Genomic DNA, 24,628 nt, shown 5'->3' with positions numbered 1-24,628 from the left:
TATATATATATAGCGGCTCCACAGCCACCGTAGTCTTCCATAAAGCAAGCAACAAAATCCCAATAAAGAAAGGCGTCAGACAGGGAGACACAATATCTCCGATGCTATTCACAGCGTGTTTACAGGAGGTATTCAGAGACCTGTATTGGGAAGAATTGGGGATAAAAGTTGATGGAGAATAACTTGGCAACTTGCGATTCGCTGATGATATTGCCTTGCTTAGTAACTCAGGAGACTAATTGCAATGCATGCTCACTGACCTGGAGATTCAAAGCAGAAGATTGGGTCTAAAACTTAATCTGCAGAAAACTAAAGTAATGCTTAACAGTCTCGGAAGAGAACAGCAATTTACAATAGGCAGCGAGGCACTGGAAGCCGTAAGGGAATACATCTACTTAGGGCAGGTAGTGACGGCGGATCCAGATCACGAGACGGAAATTATCAGAAGAATAAGAATGGGCTGGGGTGCGTTTGGCAGGCATTCTCAGATCATGAACAGCAGGTTGCCATTATCCCTCAAGAGAAAAGTATATAACAGCTGTTTCTTTCCAGTACTCACCTACGGGGCAGAAACCTGGAGGCTTACGAAAAGGGTTCCACTCAAATTGAGGACGACGCAACGAGCTATGGAAAGAAGAATGATAGGTGTAACGTTAAGGGATTAGAAAAGAGCAGATTGGGTGAGGGAACAAAGGCGAGTTAATGACATCTTAGTTGAAATCAAGAAAAAGAAATGGGCATGGGCAGGACATGTAATGAGGAGGGAAGATAACCGATGGTCATTAAGGGTTACGGAGTGGATCCCAAGGGAAGGGAAGCGTAGCAGGGGGCGGCAGAAACTTAGGTGGGCGGATGAGATCAAGAAGTTTTCAGGCACGGCATGGCCACAATTAGTACACGACCGGGGTTGTTAGAGAAGTATGGGAGAGGCCTTTGCCCTGCAGTGGGCGTAACCAGGCTGATGATGATGATGATGATATTGTAGAGGAATTTCTATCTTAGGATTTTCCTGCGTGAAGGAAATAGTTTTCCAACCCAACCCTTCCCGTATTGCGGATCCTCTGATAGTAAAATTATAATTTCCTGGTAGGAAGCGTGCTGCTTGCTTCTGGGCGCGTTCTATTTTGTCTGTGAGGCTTTTAGTGTATGGATCCCAGGTAACGCATGCATATTATAGAATAGGCCTGACGTTTGTTAAATACAAGGTTGCCTTCAGTGATGAAGGAGAATGCTTAAAATTTCGTCCGAAAAAATGAAGAAGACGGTAAGCTTTCGCGCTAATTGAGTTAATATGATTAGTCCAGTCAAGCGTTTCAGAAAACGTAACTCCGAAGTACTTAACATCCTTAGCGGATCTGAGTGCAATATTATTTACGAAATAGGAACTGGGGATTTTTTCTTTTTCTTTGTAAACTGCACATGGTAGCATTTACCAGTATTCAGAGTCATCTGCCACCGCTTGCACGAGATATACAGTTTTTCAAGGTCGTCCTGTAAGACAGACGTATCGGCATGACCTTTCACTGTACGATACATTAGGCAGTCGTCAGCATACGGTCTAATGGTTGATTTAAGGCCTAATACGCAACGCCCTCCACGTCTCAGTAAGGTGCCTGGAGGTGGTCTCGTGCGGACGCTGCCCCCTCGGTGAGCGCATATTTCCCCTCATCTTTTAAAAGGTTCAATACTTACAAGCATTTGTCTCGCAAACCACACTTATTTCCAGGGAATTTTCCACGTCTCAATAATGTCTCTCGTCGTATGCGAGTGCTGATTGCCGTGTTATCGTTTGTTAATGAAGCTTTCCCTCAAGTCTAAATATTTTAAGGCAGTTTGTCGTGTGCGTATCATGGCCACGTACGCTTATATCGCCTTCCGTTTCTCTAACACGGGTGCGCTTTAAAACCACGGCGCTGCAATTTGCTTCAGAGACTTTCCTTTCCTTCCTTTTTCTCCTCCCTTAAACTAGCCCTCTTAACTACTACACGCAGAGACAAAGCAACAGCGCGCGCATTCAATCACGCGCTCGCCGAGCACGTGATCAAGCTTTTCGTAGTCTCTAAAGCCGCTCGAGTTCGCTCTTCTCCACGGGCGGCCATTTTTTCACGAAAGTATGCCTTGCAACCACTCGGAAAATCGATTATCGCGGACAACATCAGTCCCTTTCCACGTAAGTATGACGCTCGGAGCAAGTGGTATGGCGCTTCAAAGTAACCTGGGGCCTGACGAACCAACCGACTGAACTATCTTTCCGGGCAACATCCAAGGGTCACGAGTTCAAATCACCTGTTCTCTTCCTTTTCTTTAATTTTATCACTGTACGGGAACCCTCCTAAATATTTATATATATCCTCAATTATGTATGGCCACACATGTGCAGGTCATAAATACCAGGTTCTCCAGCCGAGTGCCATCCGTCCGGTATAACCGAGCTCAGATTGGTCCACCTTGACTGATCAAATAAGGCACCACTGTAAGTTAAATGAGGCGTACAACTCCTGCGGGACCCGCCGTGGTTGCTTAGTGGCTATGGTGTTAGACTGCTGAGCACGAGGTCGCGGTATCGGATCCCGGCCACGGCGGCCGCATTTCGATGTGGGCGAAATGCGAAAATACCCGTGTACTTAGATTTAGGTGCACGTTAAGGAACCCCAGGTGGTCGAAATTTCCGGAGTTCTCCACTGTGGCGTGCCTCATAATCAGAAAGTGGTTTTATCACGTAAAACCCTATAATTTAATTTTTAATTTAACTCCTGCGGGGACGGTAGAGTATCCGCCTCCCGTGCAAGAGGACCGTGGTTCAAATCCCGGTGCCGCGTAATTCTCCACCGCAAAATACCAAAAAAAAAAGAACCGTGTGTTGATAAAATTGCACAAACAGGCCTGGAGTGCGGCCTGATCCCGGTGACCAGAACCGGTAACGCACTCTCTCACCAGAGCAGGATTGGCCACCCTGGTGCAGTACTTGGCCACAACCTCCTATATGAACACAACAATCAAACTTCGGCCCTCAGTCCCCAGCAGCTGCGAAACAACTGACCACGGCGGCGGTCAGATCTGTGACGCTGCAGAGGGTGCTAAGAATACCTGGCTCCGGACAGGCCGATATTGGAATCTGAACCTGGCAACGTTTAATGTTAGAACGTTATCTAGTGAGGTGAGTCTAGCAGTGTTATTGGAGGAATTAGAGGGTAGTAAATGGGATATAATAGGGCTCAGTGAGGTTAGGAGGACAAAAGAAGCATATACAGTGCTAAAAAGCGGGCATGTACTGTGTTACCGGGGCTTAGCGGAGAGACGAGAACTAGGAGTCGGATTCCTGATTAAGAAGGAAATAGCTGGTAACATAGAGGAATTCTATAGCATTAACGAGAGGGTGGCAGGTCTTGTTGTGAAACTTAATAAGAGGTACAAATTGAAGGTAGTACAAGTCTATGCCCCTACATGCAGTCATGATGACCAGGAAGTCGAAAGCTTTTATGAAGACGTGGAATCGGCGATGGGTAAAGTCAAAACAAAATACACTATACTAATGGGCGACTTTAATGCCACGGTAGGCAAGAAGCAGGCTGGAGACAAGGCAGTGGGGGAATATGGCATAGGCACTAGGAATAGCAGGGGAGAGTTATCAGTAGAGTTTGCGGAACAGAATAATATGAGGATAATGAATACCTTCTTCCGCAAGCGGGATAGCCGAAAGTGGACGTGGAGGAGCCCGAACGGCGAGGCTAGAAATGAAATAGACTTCATACTCTGCGCTAACCCTGGCATTATACAAGATGGGGACGTGCTCGGCAAGGCGCGCTGCAGTGACCACAGGATGGTAAGAACTCGAATTAGTCTAGACCTGAGGAGGGAACGGAAGAAACTGGTACATAAGAAGCCGAAAAATGAGTTAGCGGTAAGAGGGAAAATAGAGGAATTCCAGATCAAGCTACAGAACAGGTATTCGGCTTTAACTCAGGAAGAGGACCTTAGTGTTGAAGCAATGAACGACAATCTCATGGGCATCATTAAGGACTGTGCAATAGAAGTCGGTGGTAACGCCGTTAGACAGGAAACCAGCAAGCTATCGCAGGAGACGAAAGATCTGATCAAGAAACGCCAATGTATGAAAGCCTTTAACCCTACACCTAGAATAGAACTGGCAGAACTTTCTAAGTTAATCAACAAGCGTAAGATAGCGGACATAAGGAACTATAATATGGATAGAATTGAACAGGCTCTCAGGAACGGAGGAAGCGTAAAAGCAGTGAAGAAGAAACTAGGAATAGGCAAGAATCGGATGTGTGCGTTAAGAGACAAAGCCGGCAATATCGTTACTAATATGGATGAGATAGTTCAAGTGGCTGAAAAGTTCTATAGAGATTTATACAGTACCAGTGGCACCCACGACGATAGTGGATGAGAGAATAGCCTAGAGGAATTCGAAATCCCACAGGTAACGCCAGAAGAAGTAAAGAGAGCCTTAGGAGCTATGCTAAGGGGGAAGGCAGCTGGGGAGGACCAGGTAACAGCAGATTTGTTGAAGGATGGTGGGAACACTGTCCTAGAAAGATTGGCCGCCCTATATACACAATGCCTCATGACCTCGAACGTACCGGAATCTTGGAAGAACCCTAACATAATCCTAATCCATAAGAAAGGGGACTACAAAGACTTGAAAAATTATAGACCGATCAGCTTACTGTCCGTTGCCTACAAAGTATTTACTAAGGTAATCACAAATAGAATCAGGAACACCTTAGACTTCTGTCAACCAAAGGACCAGGCAGGATTCCGTAAAGGCTACTCAACAATAGACCATATTCACACTATCAATCAAGTGATAGAGAAATGTGCAGAATATAACCAACCCTTATATATAGCTTTCATTGATCACGAGAAAGCGTTTGATTCAGTCGAAACCTCAGCAGTCATGGAGGCATTACGGAATCAGGATGTAGATGAGCCATATGTAAAAATATTGGAAGATATCTATAGCGGCTCCACAGCCACCGTAGTCCTCCACAAAGAAAGCAACAAAATCCCAATAAAGAAAGGCGTCAGACAGGGAGATACGATCTCTCCAATGCTATTCACAGCATGTTTACAGGAGGTATTCAGAGACCTGGAGTGGGAAGAATTGGGGATAAAAGTTGATGGAGAATACCTTAGCAACTTGCGATTCGCTGATGATATTGCCTTGCTTAGTAACTCAGGAGACCAATTGCAATGCATGCTGACTGACCTGGAGAGGCAAAGCAGAAGGGTGGGTCTGAAAATTAATCTGCAGAAAACTAATATATTGTTTAACAGTCTCGGAAGAGAACAGCCGTTTACGATAGGTAGCGAGGCACTGGAAGTGGTAAGGGAATACATCTACTTAGGGCAGGTAGTGACCACGGATCGGGATCATGAGACTGAAATAACCAGAAGAATAAGAATGGGCTGGGGTGCGTTTGGCAGGCATTCTCAAATCATGAACAGCAGGTTGCCACTATCCCTCAAAAGGAAAGTGTATAACAGCTGTGTGTTACCAGTTCTCACATATGGGGCAGAAACCTGGAGGCTTACGAAAAGGGTTCTGCTGAAATTGAGGACGACGCAACGAGCTATGGAAAGAAGAATGATGGGTGTAACGTTAAGGGATAAGAAAAGAGCAGATTGGGTGAGGGAACAAACGCGAGTTAATGAAATCTTAGTTGAAATCAAGAAAAAGAAATGGGCATGGGCAGGACATGTATTGAGGAGGGAAGATAACCGATGGTCATTATGGGTTACGGACTGGATCCCAAGGGAAGGGAAGCGTAGCAGGGGGCGGCAGAAAGTCAGGTGCGCGGATGAGATTAAGAAGTTTGCAGGGACGGCATGGCCACAATTAGTACATGACCGGGGTTGTTGGAGAAGTATGGGAGAGGCCTTTGCCCTGCAGTGGGCGTAGCTAGGCTGATGATGATGATGATGATGATGATGATGATGATGATGATAGCGTACATCTTGCTGCAAGAGCGCATCAGAACGACTGGGCGGCAGGAGGCGACTCTCTCCCTTCACAATGGGCCGGTTCTCGCTTAAATCCCTTTGGCGACTCTGTTGTGTCGCCAGTGGCAGGCGGCGGAGGCCCGGCATCCGGAGAGCGCGCGGCGAGAGCCGCCAACGCCGACACGAGAGAGGGAGGCGGAGAGACGACCGCTCTTGATCAAATCAGACGGACTGGACCGGCAAGTGGCCCTTTAATGCACGAAGACTTCCCTTCCAGACGTCGCCACCTCATTGGTCGAAGCCAAACACGTGACCGAAAGGGGTGCGTTATCTAGCAAAACTAGACCGCAACATGATTTAGCAGTTAACGTGAGATCCCTCAGAGGGAGACACTATACCACATCATCCCCCTCTGGAAAAGAGTAACTATTTAGTGTAACGCACACTCGAAGCACACAAGAATCATTTTTGTCCGTCCCCCCAAGTTCACACACAAGCGCACCAGTCTTTGGAGTCGTTGACGCACCAGTGTCCAGGCGCTTCCAGTGCGTAGGCCCTTCACAAAGAAATATTCATTTGTCACACTGCGCTGCAAACAATTCAATACACAACTCGATCAGCAACACAGGGTACAAGTGCACTGCACTACACCTTAAGAGAAATGCATTGTACATCTGTATTAAACAAGGGCACATATGACACTATCTCTGTAATGCCATGGCGAGGCCCTTAGCCGTGGCACCTCAGGGAAGACACTACTTCCTACAGTTAAGAAACAAGATCACCAAGCCATGGAGGCAGCTTCTTGCTTCGGTGAGGACGTATGCGTACCTCAGGCGAACTTTGGAGGTTGCGACGCGTATCGGTCGACTTTGAAGGTCCAGTCGTTCCACTATTGTTGCCCTACCCCTGATTTGACATCTGAATGACATCTGAACTATAGAATCTGGTAACTCTTCACGGCTGAAAGCCTAGTCAAGAAGCTTGCAATGACATCATCTGTAGAGATAGAATTAGAACCATGTACTTCTGGTCACTTTGAGTAATAACCAAATAAAATGACTAGATACCTAGGGTAGGACATGTTTAATGGTCTCTGCATGCGGCGCCGAGACCCCGCATGCAGAGACCCCGCGAGAGCAAGGCCAGCTTCCTTTGTGTGCATTCCGTATGTCCGCGGTGTATCAGACGCAGTGCGCAGAGCTTTACGGCCTTTGGGTGTTCGAACTGTGTTCAAACCCTCGTACACATTGGAAAACGTGTTCCCGAAGCCAAAGGACCGCACACCTCCGGACGAACAAAGTGGTGTCGTCTACAAGGTCGACTGTTCGAACTGTGGTGCCAGCTACGTTGGCGAGACGGGGCGGCGACGTCGCACTCGACTCAAGGAACACTTAAGGGATGCTACGAAAGCCACCCATTCCACACGTGCCAAGACGGAATTGGTGGATTATTGTTTAACAAAGGGACACATGTTCGATTTTGATAATGTAACCACGTTAGCACGGGAACGCCGATGGGACCCAAGAAAATTTGTGAAATCATGGTTCATCCGTCGCAATCAATCTTCATGCAATTCTAACCGTGGCCCCCTGCCGGCTGTTTACGGCAGTATCATACATAAATAGGATGTATTTCTCATTTGTTGCCGTTTGTGTACTGACGATGCCACCCGCATAGGTGGCGAAATGTCTATGTTTTTGTTATTCTATTGTTGAGTAAAGCCAGTGAAAACAACACGTTGAAGTATGAGTTCCCCTGGCTTTTGGAACATTTTTTCGCGACTTCTCTCAAGTTAGCATCATGCTCAGGTTGTGACTGACCCCATACCAAAATGTCATCAAGGCAACAGACAACATTCTTACAACTCTCCAAAATTTGTGACATCATTTCCTAAAACACTGCTGGCGCGGATGCCAACCCATAACAGACACGTTTGAATCTAAATAAACCTTCGTAGGTTATGAATGTAGTGAGATCTCTACTATCTTCTTCCAGTAACAGCTGATGATAAGCAGATGCTAGATCTAGCTTACAAAAATAAGTGGCACCATGAAACATCTGTAATAATTCCTCTACATGCGGCAAAAGTTACCCATCAATGACAATTACCTTATTTGGTTCCCGTAGGTCCACACAGACCCGGATGGCTCCACCCTTGCGCACCACAACGAGTAGACACACCCACTCAGAAGCCTCGACGCGCTCGATGACGTCGTAGTCCTCTAGACGTCGCAGTTCATTTGTGACGTGGTCACGGAGAGCCAGGGGTAGTCTGCGCAACTTTGAAGATACACCTTGCCGCCGATGAATTCGGTGCACAAAGTTTTTGACGAGACCCAACTCGCTACTGAAGAGGTGATCAAAACCCGGAGGTACACCTGCGAGGCTCCGTACTGAAGGAAGCGATACCAGACGACATGGCAGCGACGTACCGTCGATCGGTATACCCAGGCGTTGGGTGGCGTCTAGTCTAAGCAGCGACGTTCCTGTAGTCGTTACGTGGAACGTGACGGAGCGCGACCTTTGGAAAAACTGGACAGTGGCTTGAAACAGAGCTTGAATGTCGATGCGTTGCTTGGAGAAATTTCTTTAGTCCACTGCTGTTTTTGCCAGCGTGTGCTGTCCACGAAAATGATTTCTAAAATCTTCGGCAGTCATCAGTGACAAAGATGCTCCCGTGTCCACCAGCGGTCGCATCGAGACGCCGCTAGCTACGACCTGAACTTCCAAATCTTCAATTTTCAATTTCAATTCAATTCAGTTTATTTTTCATTGATAATAATTTGTACAAAGGAAGTGTTGGGCCTGTAGCCAAAGGCTAGTGTAGGCCCATAGTCATATATGTAGTAGCAGCTACAATGTCATGCGCATATCTAGTTTTTTAATGATACAGCCTAATACAGTTAGGTGGATACATACAATTAAAACCATTAAAAAAGAAAAACAGTGCATATCAATCAATAGTAATACAACAGAACTGTCAGGAGAATACATGCACATACACAATGAAAAAACTGAGATAGCATATTATACGTAGAAGTGACACATTTGCAAGGGTCTGTGTTGAAGTGTTTAGGCTTTCTGAATAGATCCATGAGGAATAATCGTGCACAGTATGAAACAGGTAGAGAACCAGACTGACGAAAAATCACGTACTTTTTGATAGGTATAGCTTTTTAACAGCAGACACGAAATTGTTGGCCATTTTTACCTCAAGAGGTACTGTATTCCAAATTTTAGCACCATGAAACTCAAGTAGTCGTTGGCCATACGTGTTACGAGTGATTGGTAGGTTAAAATTTATATTTGTTGCACCCCTTGTATTGAGATTAGGTGTAATAAACAGGCTTGGTGATAATGAGTGATTCCCACGTAAAATATTGTTAATCAAAATGGCAACTTTCATTTCGCATGCCAGAGATAATGGTAATATACCGAGACGACAGAACAGCACGTCAGTATTATCATGTGGGCTTGTGTATGTCATAATGCGCAAGGCCCTTTTCTGTAACCGAAAAACGGGATCTATGTATGTTTTATATGTGCTAGACCATGATTCAGAACAGTATGTGATGTGACAGTGAAATATGGAAAAGTAAACAACTTTAAGTACGCTAAGGTCAAGATATTCCCTGCATTTTATTAATAAATAGCAAGCCGAAGCTAATTTCGCGCATATACTAGATATATGTGGTCTCCAGTTCAAGTTGCAGTCCAATAATACCCCTAAATATTTTATGTGATCGAGCTGTTCTATTGTTCCACCTAGAAGGTGAATTTGCATACCAATTGTGTCACCCCTGGAATAACGGGAGTTGAATACTATGTATTTTGTTTTATCTCTGTTAAGTGTTAATTTATTACAAGCAAACCAAGTTGATATGTTGGATAACTCACTGTTTATAGTGTTCTGCAATATTCCAGGAGATTTACCCGAAAATAATAGCGTGGTATCGTCAGCGTACATGATACATTTTGATGACTTTAGTATTGTTGGGAGGTCGTTTACATATAGCGAGAACAGTATGGGCCCCAAAACTGATCCTTGCGGAACTCCTGTGAATATAGTAGTATACTGGGAAACAAAGGAGCCAAATGTTACATATTGTTTTCGACCATTTAGGTAGCTTGAAAAGAGGTCCATTGTAATTTCGCTAAAACCATATGTTCGTAATTTTTTTAGAAGTATGGAATGACAGACCGTGTCAAATGCTTTCTTTAAATCTAAAAATAATCCTACGGCAATCTCGTTTTTGTGTAGAGCTGTGTATATACTCTGGGTTAATTCTAACACTGCTGATGACGTTGATCGATTGGCTCTAAAGCCATGTTGGGAATCTGTGAGAAGCTTGTTTTCGTTTATGTAGTGCTTCAGTTGAGCCGCGATGACCTTTTCAAATACAGTATTTATTATGCTAAGCACAGAGATAGGCCGATAGCTTCCAGGGTCATTGACGTCACCATTTTTATAAATAGGAGAAACTCTTGCTATCTTTAATATGTCAGGGTATGTGCCTCGGCTTATACAGTTATTAATTATTTTAGTGAGTACTGGCACAAGAATATCCATATTGTCTTTCAATGCTTTTACGGTAATGCTATCGTGGCCAGTAGCTTTGTAGCAAGGCATGCCTGATATTATTGAGGTTATGGTATGCTCGGGCACATGATCCAAAGAAAAACATGCATGGATGATGGGGCTTGTTTAGTTTCAAATGCGCTTACCGTCAAGACAGGCACGGACGGCTGCCCTGCGGAAGTTGACGAAGACAGTGTCTCTGCGGAAGTGACATGCTGCACAGCTGTTCGGGTCATTCGGCATACTGACGCAAAATGGCCCAACGTGTGGCAGGCGTTGTAGCGCCGATTCCTTGACAATTCTCGTAAGACGTGATATGCTTGGTGCTGCCGCACTGATCGCATGTACAACGTTCGAAATTAAAGGGACACTAAAGCGAAACAATAAATCAATTTAGACTAATGAAGCATTGTTTGAGAACCCTGAAGGCAGTCATTTAAAAAAATTGTTTGATTATTAGATGAGAAAATGAAGGTCCAAGTATCAGTATTTGAATTTCGCGCCGAAACCCCAGCGCCGGTACGTCAGCGTGACGTCAGGGATACCAAAGTATGTTTTCGCATTTGGGCCACGTTGGCTGAATAAAGGTTCCCGAAACTTGCCATGTTTAATATTTGGTACCTTTAGAACATAATGTGGTCAATCTGTACCGCTATATATAATTAGTAGGCCCTAGAAGATGCCATCAAAATCCAAGACGTCACAGCCCCCAGGTGCGGGAACTTAAGTAGGCGTCGCCACCCGTATTTCGTTCAAGCGCTTTTTCTGGCTTACCAAACGTCTTAGCGTCGTAAGAGTGGTGTTTTTGGTGTTGTAGAACAGTAATTTACTGATGCAGAAAAAATCAGTTTTCACTTTAGTGTCCCTTTAAGGTCTTTCTTCGCATCCTGCTCTTCCCGGTGATTTACCGAGGACTGCGAAACACCACGATTCCCGGAGGAACATCGTGAGAAATGTCGACCATCATGACGACTTCCCGTAAGAGGTCAGCCAGCTAGGCGCCATCCCAGGAGAAGTCGGCCATCTTGGCCCGTCGACAGAGCGCCATGTTGGGAGGCCTCGATTCTTCGTACATTTTCAGAGCCGAACGCGCGGTTCGCTCGATGCAGAGCTTCTAATAGCGGTCCATTTCTTCCGCCTTTTCCAGGGAAAGGTTTTCATCATGGGCTAACAGCTGCTCGCGAACGCTGGCGTTCGCTACTCTATGGATAGTCGTATCTCGGAAGCGCTCGTTGTGAGTCGTGCCGAAGTTGCACTGGACTGCTTTTTCCTTCAATTCCGCAACGAATTCGAGAAACCATTCCCTCTCAAGTTGTTTTCTGCTCATAAATTCGTGCCTTTCCGCCAATACATTCGTTGACGCGGTGAACAGCCGGTCAAGACGTTGCACGAGTTTCTGGCATTCCGACGCAGCCGGAACCGTATCGGTTGACGCTGAAGTTACTTAACCGCCCCTTTAACCGTCGGCTTCTGGGCCAATCACTAGTAGAAGGTACGGGCCATGGAATGTGGAGCGAGCAAGCAGCCTAGCAACAAAGGTCGATGAAGAGAAAGCAGACGGTCACGTGCCTCTTGTTCAAGTTTCCGCCGCGTCCTAGGGCCGAGCCGGGGGTACTCGCATCTTCCCCGTCGGCGGCGCCATGGCGGACGACGACGATGACTCCGACGAGAAGTCGTCCATGTCCACCATGTCCACGACTGGTGGCGGCAAAGGCAAGGCTGCCGGCGGGGGCTCGGGCTTGGGACTCTGCCTGTGCCTTGTGGGCGTGCTCGGCGTGTGCGGGGCGTTAGCGGTGGCCGCTTTCCTGCTGCTCGACGAAGGCGGCGGCGCCAACAAGACGGGCAACGCGAGCGAAGCATCATCGGCAGCCGCCAGTGCGGCCTCGTCGGCCGCTGCGTCGGCGGCTACCCCGACCAAGGCCGCCGTGCCGCATGAGGAGGGCCGCGGGGCGACCGAGGACGCGCCGCGGCTCGACGCGTACGGGCGCTTCGCCCAAGAGGAGGTGAGAGTCTTTACTCAGCATGTATCACAGTGCCCGGCGATACAAACGCGACAATCTGCCCGCATGGGAGCTTCTTGCACCATGCACCACTGAGCGCAAGGGGCCAAATGCAGTCACAATGCGTCACCAAGGTTTCCGATTTCATCGTATTGGGGGCGAGCTCCACCACCGGAAAAGCTGGCGCCACCGTCGGCGTGACGTGGCGTGGGGGTCATGTGGACACAGCGGCCGCGCCGGCTGCTTCGGAAGCGCCGAAGCGAGCTGAAAACGAATGTTTAAAGTCCCAGCTGCGCTGCGGTTCTGATTAAGTGGTGAGGCTTTATCGCCTTGGGCGTCTGCTTGACAATATATCAAAGTACTATAATAGGTAGTGGCTGCCTTTGGAGGCTTGCAGCACGGTAGGCTACTTACTGCTCGATGCCGCAGTGCCGGACGTACGTAACGGAGCCCGGTGTCAGCTTTGTTCACACGTAGCCGCAGGATAATGAGCTGCGTGGAGCTTGGCTCGCGAAGCTTAGAACCGGCAGACAGCCATCCGCAACAACTCGGGTATGCAGCAAGCGCAGACGCGAGGGAGATTTCTGCTACGGCGCCGGGACTGCGATGTTCGGGCACTGAGACGCGCGCCCGCGCCCGCTGCCCGGCTAATATCATGACGGTTTGGTCTATGAACTTGTTTATGCTAGATACTGGCAAGTTCACTGGAACGGAAGCGGAGCGGTAAGACGCACATTAAAGAAAGGCATGCTATATGGTCGCGTTTGTGTTATGAATTGATGCACTGGATTACGAAAAAGAAGCAGAGGGAAATCGCATGCTGCGAAGACCGATAAGCATACAGTGCGACTCAACTGCAGAAATAATATTGAAATGTACAAGAATTTAGAAGGCAAAAAAGATTGAATCGTCGCGACAGCACATCACAGTCGCCATAGGCGTCGAAATCACTATAACGAAATTATTTTTGAACAGTTCTGATAGCATCCACGCAACAATGGTTGCTAGTGTGCTGTCAAATGCTCATATGCTGCGGCGTAAAGCTCACGGCACGGTGCGGAAACGCACTCACAGCGAAAGCGAAACATTGTGCGCGTACACGTACGCAGACGCGCAGTCGGTCCATGCGAAGCCGTGCGATCGCTGCATTGAGGCTTCATTCTGGTATGCTCCATTTGGTTATACAGACAACCCACTATAAGAACATATTTAACATAGTTTACTCTGAGAGTTTGCCTACTTTCACGCAACAAGCTGGTTCGGGAGACTCCATCGCGGCGACCGAGCGCAGTGGCGTTCACTGTACGTATTCGGTAAAGAGATAGCGTCTGTAAACGATTATGTGCTTTCAGTTTGCCCAAGATAATTATATCGACGGTCAAAAACTTCCCTCGCTTTGAGATAACACACATAAATGTCCAGGAGGGCTGCCGCGTGGTGTTTCTATTGAGCGCCGTGTGCGAAACCTATCAGGAGCGTCCCGCGTGGTCCCTCAAAATACGCAAGGGAGGCTCTTCCGGCAGATGGCGACTCCGTAAGTCCTCGCCCCCCATACATTGCATCAGCTCGATGTCCCCGTCAGCGCCCGAAAGTGGTGCAAAAAGTGCCGAGCGTCATGCGTATCGCGTTGCTGGTACATTACATTTTGGACTTTGTGGTAAAGCGCGAAGCGGGACAGGGAACACGGGAAAAAACGAGGACAAGCGCTTTTCCTGTGTCCCCTGTCCCGCCTGTACCACACAGTCATTAAGATGGAAAACCAACTAGCCCGAACCACCACCCTTCTAAATGTGCATTACAGGCCCAACAATGGGAAAGGGGATCTTCGCAATTGTGCCTTTTTCAATGGACTAAATAGACATAATCGATATAATATGTCAAAGCAACACAAACACGAGCAGACAGAGGAAGAACGGCTCGAATTCAGATACGACGCGCATGGAGTTAACGCAAAAAAGACTCCTTAAAAGCAACACCATAAAACTACGAAAGAAACAGTGTAGCCAAAAGTTCATATAAAAGAGCGGTAGTGAACAAGTACAATTACAAGTAATGGAAGTAAAAAATGAAAATATACACCGAACGAAGTAGAAAATGAAAATCCATCTCTAGGTTCTGACGGAAGTTTTAGAGCGCCGCTCTTAAGCCTGTTTCACATGCAAGCCAAGGTAAATATACCTGGTAGCGAAGCTTCCATAGAAGCCCATACGTGCAAAACATGGCGGTTCTTCGGCGGTTCATGGGGCTTAGCGACATATGTATGAGGAGGGAACACTTCCGGCGGAAGAAAAAACAATGTGACGCCATATTCGTTAAAAACAGAAGTGACGTCATTTTGTTCTCAAAGGCGCGAAATTTGTTTTGGTGGCCTGCCATTAGAGCTGTATATTCAAATACCCCGCAATTCGACTTTATGGGCGTTTCGAGCTTTCAATGCGGAAAGCGATGCAAGAAAAGGTCAGCCGTATACGGGCGTCGAAATCGCTCCCCTGAACATACTTTCTTTGGAGGCCGAAGAAAGCTTTAGATATGTAGTACTTGTACTATCACCGGACAGCAAGCTCGTTGGCCTGCGCAGTCGCACGAGAACAGCCAAAGTAAGCAATTAACTGGCAGTCATAACTCAGTACTCTCGACTGAACAGGTTGAGAAACGACGAAGCTACTTCCGTCACCAAATTCAGACAAACGGCGACAAGTAAAACAGCACAACCTGTGTGTGCGTGTGTGTGTGTGGGGGGGGGGGGTATTCTGACAGGTGAACTTTACGACCGCGCCATTCTGCACATTTCAAGCGCTGCATTGCTTTGCAAGCGGCAGCGGCCGTAAAGCTCCCTTTTACGATGGGCGCTGAAGAAAGGTATTCACTAATAATGATAAAATAAAATGTAGTTTCTTTACTCGTCACGCACATATAAAAATTGATTAGGGATCTTATTTTCGTTCAATGAATGTAGACTGTGTCTCGCGTTAATTAAAAAACGCTTTTTAGAGCGCAGCTCTTTGGCGTCCGTTCCTGGGTTTCGCGTCGTCGTCGGCCTTGTAACCAGCTCCGCCCCCCTTTCATCCCCCCAGCGCTAGCAGCGACCGACTGATACCGCTGGATGCCGCTGACGCCGCTAGAGAGTCAAGATAACGTGACTGCATAGAACACCGTCGCCGCCATGCAGAAAGAGGAGGAAAGGGTCCCCCCCCCCCCTGTATCGGCGTCAGCGGCATCAGTCAGTCGCTGCTATCTCTTCCCTCCTCCCTTTATCGTGTTGTCCGCTTGCTGCGCGCGCTTCTGCCCCCATCGTTTGCCGCTGGGTGTACACGCCGCCCCCCTCCCCCCTCTTCCTGCGAGTCTCCGGTTGTCAAAGCGCCGGCTCGAACTTAATTCCTTTCTTCGCTCCTCCTCCAATGCAACCCCTGTGCGGTGGCAATCAGAGAGCCAGATCGGTGGCGGCGGATCTGTATATGTGCACCGCCCGAGCCGAAATTGCCGCTGCCGTTCGCCCTGTGCGGTGGCAATCAGAGAGCCAGATCGGTGGCGGCGGATCTGTATATGTGCACCGCCCGAGCCGAAATTGCCGCTGCCGTTCGCCACTGCGAAATTATCTGCCAGTTCTTTCTGAGCCATGAGCGAGACGACCGATGGAAGTCCTCCGTCTGCTGCTGCTGCTGCTGCTAAACGAGCTGCCAGAGCAGAGGCCCAGCGCCGTCGCCGTCAGAATCCAGAGGTGCGTGCCGCCGAAGCAGAAGCTTACCGTCGCCGCCGTCGAGATGATCCAGGAGTACGGGAAATATAAAAAAAAAATTCTGTGATAGCGCATACATGTGTTGCTCGATTTCTTTGCCTCAATCTATCGAAAAGGTGAAACAGCTTATTTGCTGCGCTCAAATTTCGCATTAGGAAGTAACGTAATCGTCGGTAATTTTTTTTCTTTCCCAACGTTTGTCCCCTCAAAACATTAATCGCGCTTCTATCGCTGCTCCTATAACCACCGTTTATAGATAAAGAATCTATAAACGGTGCCCATAACCATCGCTACTAGATTTCTCTCTAGTAACGTCGCCCATAGCCACCCTTGCTGATGTCGACGGCAATTTGTTCTGAACCGCTTTCCGCCCGAAGCTTCACGACGTATTCGGATCGGGCCGGCCTTTGGATCGACCTCGTGCATGCGACAGCGCGGCGTCTCGTCCGTGCAGAAAAACAACGGGAGAACCACGACCTACTGTATAAGGGAACATCCATTTATACAGTAGTTCGTGGGGAGAACCAGGGACGCTTCTATGATGACGCCGCCAGCTGGGCGCTGCGATCGACCGGCGTGCCTAGCGCGCGAAATTTAAACGTGTTGTGCAAAACTTTCTGCATTTATAAACTAAAACGCTCTCAAAACATAGTTGAAGTTATTATAATTTGCAAAAAATAAATAATACAAACTGTTAGGACACATCAATAAGCCGTCTAAGTTGCACGTTTCCAACCATAGATCATTCAGTGTTCCTGATATTCTGCGCAACGTTTCCTTTCCACAAGACAAACAAGCGCTCGTCTGCTCGCTCCGTTCGCTAAGCACGCATATGTTTTTAGTATTTCTAAACACACGAGGATTAAAAGCCCGGAAGGAGCACCTGCATTGTGCCTGGGTGATTGCACAGGATTTCCTTCATGTTGCATCAGCCAGAAAAGCGGTTGCCACGTTTCACTGAAAAAAGAAATAATTAATGCTCTGTGACGAATGCAGGCGCCATCGTTTGGATATTTCTCTCCGCAAAACGGCATCGAAGGACAAGAATACAGCCAATGTTCGCAATGTGCCCGATCTGAAGTAGCCCGCAGTCACACACACACACACACACACACACACACACACACACACACACACACACACACACACACACACACACACACACACACACACACACACACACACACACACACACAAGCACACGCACAAATAGATTTACAAACCCAGCGCTCGCCGTGCGCATAAAGAATGTGCGAATGTGCGAACGTGGCAGGAAAAACCACGGAAAACATTCGGCGAGCTCCGAACGTACATGCATGACCTCCGCGACAACAATAATTGCCGATCTCGGAGGCCCTGAGTTGCAACATTAGTTTTCCTCTTGCCACGAATGACTCCAGGGTGCAGCGACAGATGGCGCTACAGTAGGCCGGCGTGCTCCAGCACCCCCGGCCATCATCGCAAAAAGAGGCACGTTTTCGCCGCCGCACGACACCCACTGCCCTATTCCAGTATCCCGTTTCCGCGGCGAGCGTCGGTGTAACAAAGCGAACGCGGAGCACAGCGCGGGATGAAAGACGCGCGATGGAAAGCAGAGGAGAAGTGTGCAGCGGACCCATGAGGCGGAAATAGGAGGAGGAAGGTACGGCGAAAGCGTGCGACGATGGCTACGCGATGGCGCCAGAGTACCTTGCGGCGGCTGCTGTGAATCGCGCCCACACGTGACGCAGGCGCTGCCTCTCGCGATCTCCAGATTGGCGAGGCAGTCGCGCCACACCTTGCTCCATTTTCAACGGACAGATTGTCCGCACCAGCCAGTATATGGGGAAATAAAAACACGTATAGAGTGGCGCTCAAATTTCGCATTAGGCCCGGCACGCCCCCAGTATTTCTTTTCGGGAGGGGGGCAACCTCAGGTAACTTCTATGCAAATGAGGGGGTATGGTACCTTTACTAGCGCAAATGTGAATAGACAATTTTAGTTACACGTACGCAGAGACTTCACGCACGCAAACATGAAAGCTCGACGTACCTTACGCGCACTGCACCTGAAACGCTTTTAGCTACACGCGACGCAGGCTAAAAGCGGCCATGTATCGCCATCTATCGCCAGGTATAAACACTGCTGCAGCCATTGACATCAAAGACAAATCAAAGCCAAGCCAGTCGAGTTGGATTGGCACGCAAAACACGCGAAAGTGTGTTCTTGTGCCGATCGGAGCTTCGCAATGCCTAGAAGTGTTATACCGCATGTTGTCCTCGAAGGGGTTGCACTACCTTAGGTCTCGCAACAAATTCAAGTCGTTTTTAGAGAAACGGAGGCGCGGAGCTACCCTGTCGGCGTGTTTGGCTGCCATCTTGCAATGGCGCTCTCGCTTGTTCCAGATCTCGCGAGACCGCCGCGCGGAGGTATCTACGTGCGCAAGGAACGCACGCAAACTTTTGAATCTCACTCACGTGAGACTCACGCAAACCCTTTGCGTTCTGCGCAGGCGCACTGCTCACACGTAAGAGCTCTACGTACGCATAGCCTTTACGTACGTGAAACTAAAACTGTCTAGTGCCCAGCGTTCGCCATAAAGACGCGAAAACGCGCAAAAGGGAATTGAAAAAAATTTGGAGGACGCTTAAGCTTCGCTTTTATGATTGGAACGCAGTAGCATTCAAAGACTCCTTACTACTTTTCGTGGTTTCCAGCAACTACACCTTATGTACCTGTAACGTTTACCGGGAAACGCTGGCTGCGAACGCTATGCACGAAGGCGAGTTTTCTGGTAGGAACGCGGCCTCTTGCGTCGGTCGATCTCCTGTTGTTGTTTCGCGCTTTGAATATTTCAGTCTGAAAAGAGCTAACACAAAGGACATGCGCTGTCGGTGTTCCTTTTTTTTATTACATTTGTTTGTCGGCTGCCGTTCTCAAAATTCCGTGGAATAACTTCGTAAAGAATGAAAGACAAGGTATGAGCAACTTTGGTTCCAAAAATGGTTCGAAATTCCTTTTACCAAGGCGACGTCCGACGCCGGATTTTCTGCAACACGGGCTCCTTAACGCCATCGCTTTAATGAGGCGTATGTCACAGGTGCGCCTGTGAGACACGCGTCTCCTTGGCAAACAAATAACCACATCAAATGGACTCGCGCAGGAAGAACACTGCAAAGAACAAGTAAGCGAAAGTGTAAAATAAAGATACGTTGTAGCATTTTTCCAGTTAGATCTGGAAGAATTATAGAGAAATATATATTTGCGGAATGATCACAGCTCTTTTGGATCCCTAGTTTACTGCTCTACGAAGTACCGACTCGTGTTGTTATTAGGCAAGCTGAGTAACGATGCGCGGCCGCCAGGCCCATACAACAGCGCAGAGTGCAGGACGCCGCGGTTCTAGACGTACTGTGCCCACCAAGGAGAGTTAAACACCCACATAAGCACAGCAGAGAAGTGGCTACGTCAGGCGGCTGGACTGATAACTGTAGAAGCGTCATTCACAAGACACGGAATTATTCTCCGCTTCCGGGAGCATTTTCTCTTTTACAGCGAAGCTGATTATGCGGACCCTGCACAGTCGTTGCCGGACTTTCGCTAAAACGGGCCACGTGACCTAGCGGGAGAGGAAAAGAAGAGCTCAACAGGGGGAAAGGGGTGACTTCCTTCCCCCAGTCAGAATGCTATCTCAAACGCGAATCTTATACGGTTGTCACACGGTGCATTTTCGGGCGATTGAGCCAGATCGGCATTGAATTTATCGACGATTGATTCCACCCTGCCGCAAAAGAAACGCAACCTATGCTGGCGGTTTGCGGCCTACGAACAGTGCCCAGCTATTGAACGCGATACTAGCGGCGCATGGCTGCCGGCACTTCTTGCGCCACCAAGACGTGCCGGCAGCTGCGTCAGTCGTCAGACCAATCCAACAAATCGCCAAACCATTTGCAGCGACCGCATCTCCGGTGGCGGGCCTTGCGCCCAATATACGGAGCGTTGGATTAGCGGTTCCGCACATCCCATCCCAGCTACTGCTATGGGGAGACCACGAGTAGTGCGTACTCCTGAGGAAGACACTGCTTACCACAAAGGCGAAAATGAGGTGAAAGGAAAGATTCACTATATTGTCACGAGAGGAAAAGCCAGTCAGTCAGTACTAAGCGAACGGCCGTTTACAGTTCGTTTTTGCAGCAGCTACCACGCGCACTTCTTCCTCGACTTATAGCGTAACTAGTGCGTGCCATTATCCCTCCCTCCAAAAATAAATAAATAAATAAATAAATAAATAAATAAATAAAGTTGGGGAGATGTTAAATGCCACAAAGACAACGGACGTGACGACAGGGGCCGCATCACAAAGTTTGTCACTATGTAGGGCCCAAAGTATCGGCGCAATAATTTTTCTGACCGGCCTCGTTGACGCATAGGGGTCCAAACCCATACAAGATCTCCCGGGTTGTATGTGACGTCTCGATGGCGTATGTTGTATCGACGAGCATCTTGACTTTGTCGGGATAGAATTCCTTGCCGCGCAAGGTGCTGCGCTGCTTCGGCACGCTGAACAAAGGCGTCTGTATCTGGTGCGGTAGGTTGAGACGAAGTTGGTAGGAGCATCACGTCGAGCATAGTGGTGACGTCGCTTCCGTAGACCAGACGGAAAGGAGGAAAGCCGGTGGTTTCTTGTAGGGCAGTATTGTACGCGAATGTCACATACGGAAGCAGTTCGTCCCAATTTTTATGATCCGTGGCAACATACATGGAAAGCATATCCGCAATCGTTTTGTTGAGACGCTCAGTTAAACCGTTAGTCTGCGGGTGATACGCAGTTAATTGCCGTACGGTGCGTTGTTCCGCTCAGCTGCAGAATATCTCAGACCAACTGGGCAGTGAAGGCCGTACCACGCACGGTCTGTGATGGCGACAGCGGGAGCACCATGTCGAAGGACGATATCTTTGATAAAGAAGTTAGCAACATCTGAAGCAGTAGCTCGCTGAACGGCTTGTGTTTCGCAGTATCGAGTGAGGTAATCGGTGGCGACAACGATCCAGCGGTATTCACCCGAAGACTTGGGACATGGGCCGAGTAAATCCATCCCGACTTGTTCAAAAGGTGAACAAGGACGTCGGACAGGCTGAAGCAGACCGGCTGGTTTCAGTGGTGGAACTTAGCGACGCTGGCAATCTCGACAACTTCTGACGTACTGCTTCACGGTTTTTGTGAGTTTTCGCCAATAGTACTTCTGCTTGATCCTCGCGAGAGTACGCGTGAAACCAAGATGCCCGGACGTTGGTTCGTCGTGGCATGCACGTAGAACGTCGTCGCGGAGAGTAGCGGGAACAACGAGCAGGAAAACGGTTGCCGTAGGGTGAAAGTTCCGCTTGTATAGGATGTCGCCACGTAGGCAGAAAGAGGACAAGTGACGCGCGAACTGCCGTCGGGGTAGTGGGCGGCTTCCTTCAAGGTATTCAGTCAAGGGCTGGAGCTCGGAATCTTGGCGTTGCTGTTGAGCAAGGTTTAAAGACGGAAGAGTACAAAGAAAACCAGAATCGTCGTCAGTATGTAGTGGTGCGGGTTTGACGGGGGGCGCGGGAGAGAAAGTCGGCGCCAGTGTGTTTCTGGCCAGACTTATAGACGATAGTCTCATCAAATTCCTGCAACCGAAGACTCCATCTTGCGAGACGTCCTGAAGGATCGTTGAGATTCGCCAGCCAGCAGAGAGAGTGGTGGTCGCTGACGACACGGAAGGGGCGTCCGTACAGGTATGGGCGGAACTTCTGGATAGCCAATATGACTGCCAGACATTCTTTTTCAGTTGCTGAGTAGTTTTTTTCAGCAGCAGACAAGGTTCGGCTGGCATACGCAATAACGCACTGAAAACTAGCTTGAAGCTGTACGAGTGTCGCTCCGAGGCCAACGTTACTAGCACCAGTATGCACTTCTGTGTCAACCTCGGTGTCAAAGTGACCAAGGATCGGTGGTGTCTGTAGACGTCGCTGAAGGTCGTGGAAGGCGTCGGATGGTGCCGGGCCCCAAACAAATCTGACGTCGTTCTAGATGAGTCGTTGCAAAGGTTCGGCAATTTCACAAAAATTGGGTACAAAACGGCGGTAATGCGCACAAAGCGCTAAAAATCGGCGGACATCGTGTTTTGTCTTCGGTATCGGGAACAGAGCAACTGCCATGGCTTTGTCAGGGTCAGGGCGCACACCGGTGCTGCTGACAATATGACCTAGAAATGTGAGCTCCTCGTAGCCAAAGTGACATTTTTCGGGCTTCAGGGAGAGGCCGGCGGTGCGGATAGCTTGAAGAACCGCCTCAAGCCGCTGGATGTGTTGTTCAAACGTGGCGGAAAAAACTACATCGTCTACGTAGACTAAACACGAGTTCCATTTGAGGTCAGATAAAACTGTGTCCATCATGCGTTGAAATGTGGCCGGAGCGGAACACAATCCAAAAGGGAGAACCTTAAATTGATAGAGACCGTCGGGTGTTATAAACGCCGTTTTTTCCTGGTCCCGTTCGTCAACTTCAATTTGCCATTACCCACTACGCAGATCCATTGAAGAAAAGCAACGGGCATGTCGCAGGCGATCCAAGTAGTCGTCAATTCGATGAAGTGGGTAAACGTCTTTTTTCGTGATCTTGTTCGGTTTGCGATAATCGACAGAGAATCGTAGTGAACCGTCTTTTTTTTTAACTAATACAGCAGGTGAAGCTCAAGGACTTGTCGATGGTCGAATGACATCATCGTCGAGCATTTGTTTAACTTGATGACGAATAGCATCCTGTTCTTTCTGCGACACGCGATAAGCGTGTTGGCGAACAGGTTGGACGGTCGGTTCAGTGATGATTCTGTGTTTGATTAAAGGAGTCTGTTTGACCTTAGACGTGGTGGCGAAACTGTCGCTAAATGACGATAGCAGAGTGAGGAGCCTCTCCTCGTTTTGGTCTAGCTGTGGGTTGATGTTGATGTGACTGGTGAAGTCCGCATCGCTGGGTTCCGGAATCAAGATTGTCGTTACCGAAGCACAGGCGTTGGACTCGGCCACCGTTTCAAAGTAGGCCATGGTGGTATGCCTTGCAAAGTGCTTGTATTCGCCACTGAAGTTGGTAACTAGAATGGTGGTTTACCTATGTTGGAGCTCTACGAGACCTCGTGCGACGCCGACTTCGCGATCCAGCAATATGGTGAAGTTACCTTCGGCGATGCCTATTCCTAGTTGGTCTTGGGGGCATTCAACGAGGGCAAAGATGCTACTTCGAGGCGGTAACGTCACGCAGTCATCGACCACGCGTAAAGCCGCGCGGCGATGTTCATCTTCCACACTAGAATCCGAAGAAACATAGTTAGAAAAAAATGGCTGTGGCTTAGCTAAGGTTAAGCCCAGGATGCGAAGCATACTAGCCTTTATTTTAGTTGTTGAACCACTGTTTAGCCTGGTGAACTGCTGTTGCTTGGCTATATTTGGTTCGGCTAGACGAAGAAACAACTCATGCGTTACTCTGCTTCGCCTTCAAGAGTGGAACGCGACAGCGTTCCCGTCGACCCGCCAAGGGGTGTAAGACAATGGGCTACGGCGCAGCGACTACGCGCCCCGCATTGGACGCGGTGAGCGTCGAGCAACGCAGCGTTCGGCGCGGCAACGAAATGTGCGCCTGAGCAAGCGACGCACGCCTGAGCCTTAGAAACAGCTCGTTTCTAAGGCAACACCGCATTCACTAGAGGCGCTTTTGTACCGCTTTGAAGCATCGTACTCGTGGCTCAGTGGTAGCGTCTCCGTCTCACACTCCGGAGACCCTGGTTCGATTCCCACCCAGCCCATCTTGCAAGAGTTGAGCCAAAGCCACCTAGAAACAAGCGCAGCTGCTGATAACCGCCGCGAGCGACGGCGCGAGTTGGAGCCCCGTTTCTCCTCTGTCGTGACGTCACGGTGTCACGTGGTATGGCGTGAAGGTCATTGAAGGCGACACCGCCGCGCCTGAGGAGCTGGGTTGAGCTCTAGTAATATGCTTCGCATAAAAGTCACGAACAATTCACGAAGGTTAATGATCTCCCCATATTCCTGGAGAAAATCCATGCCCAGTATAACTAGCCGAGAACACTTGGGCGGCACAAGGAAAGACGCTACGAAAGTCGAAGTAGAAACTGCAAGTCTGGCGGTGCATCGTCCAATGGGTGACACGAGGTGTCCTCCGGCCGTAATCAGATGTGGGCCGTCCCACGCTGTCAGCACCTTGCGTAGCCGAGTGGCCAGTGAGGCACTCATAACCGAGTACTCAGCTCCCGTATCGACAAGTGCAGTTACCGGATAACCGTCGATGGAAGCAGTAAAAGCAGCAGAAGTTCTTTTTGCAGTTTCGA

At 48.7% G+C, this 24,628-nt stretch overlaps 1 protein-coding gene across 1 annotated transcript in view; it reads left to right on the top strand.

Annotated features, from left to right (window-relative positions):
• The first annotated feature begins 12,122 nt into the window (after positions 1 to 12,122).
• Positions 12,123 to 24,628, top strand: part of LOC142567719 (uncharacterized) — a 59,301-nt gene continuing 46,795 nt past the window's right edge. Inside the window, exon 1 of the mRNA XM_075677896.1 lies at positions 12,123 to 12,549. Within this exon, the coding sequence (XP_075534011.1) occupies positions 12,187 to 12,549 (363 nt within the window). The 5' untranslated portion in view covers positions 12,123 to 12,186. The remainder of the gene's footprint in view (positions 12,550 to 24,628) is intronic.

Source organism: Dermacentor variabilis, unplaced genomic scaffold (assembly GCF_050947875.1).
Source record: "Dermacentor variabilis isolate Ectoservices unplaced genomic scaffold, ASM5094787v1 scaffold_14, whole genome shotgun sequence".
In the NCBI taxonomy this organism is placed as follows: Eukaryota; Metazoa; Arthropoda; class Arachnida; order Ixodida; family Ixodidae; genus Dermacentor; species Dermacentor variabilis.
This window is presented reverse-complemented; position numbering and strand designations above follow the sequence as displayed.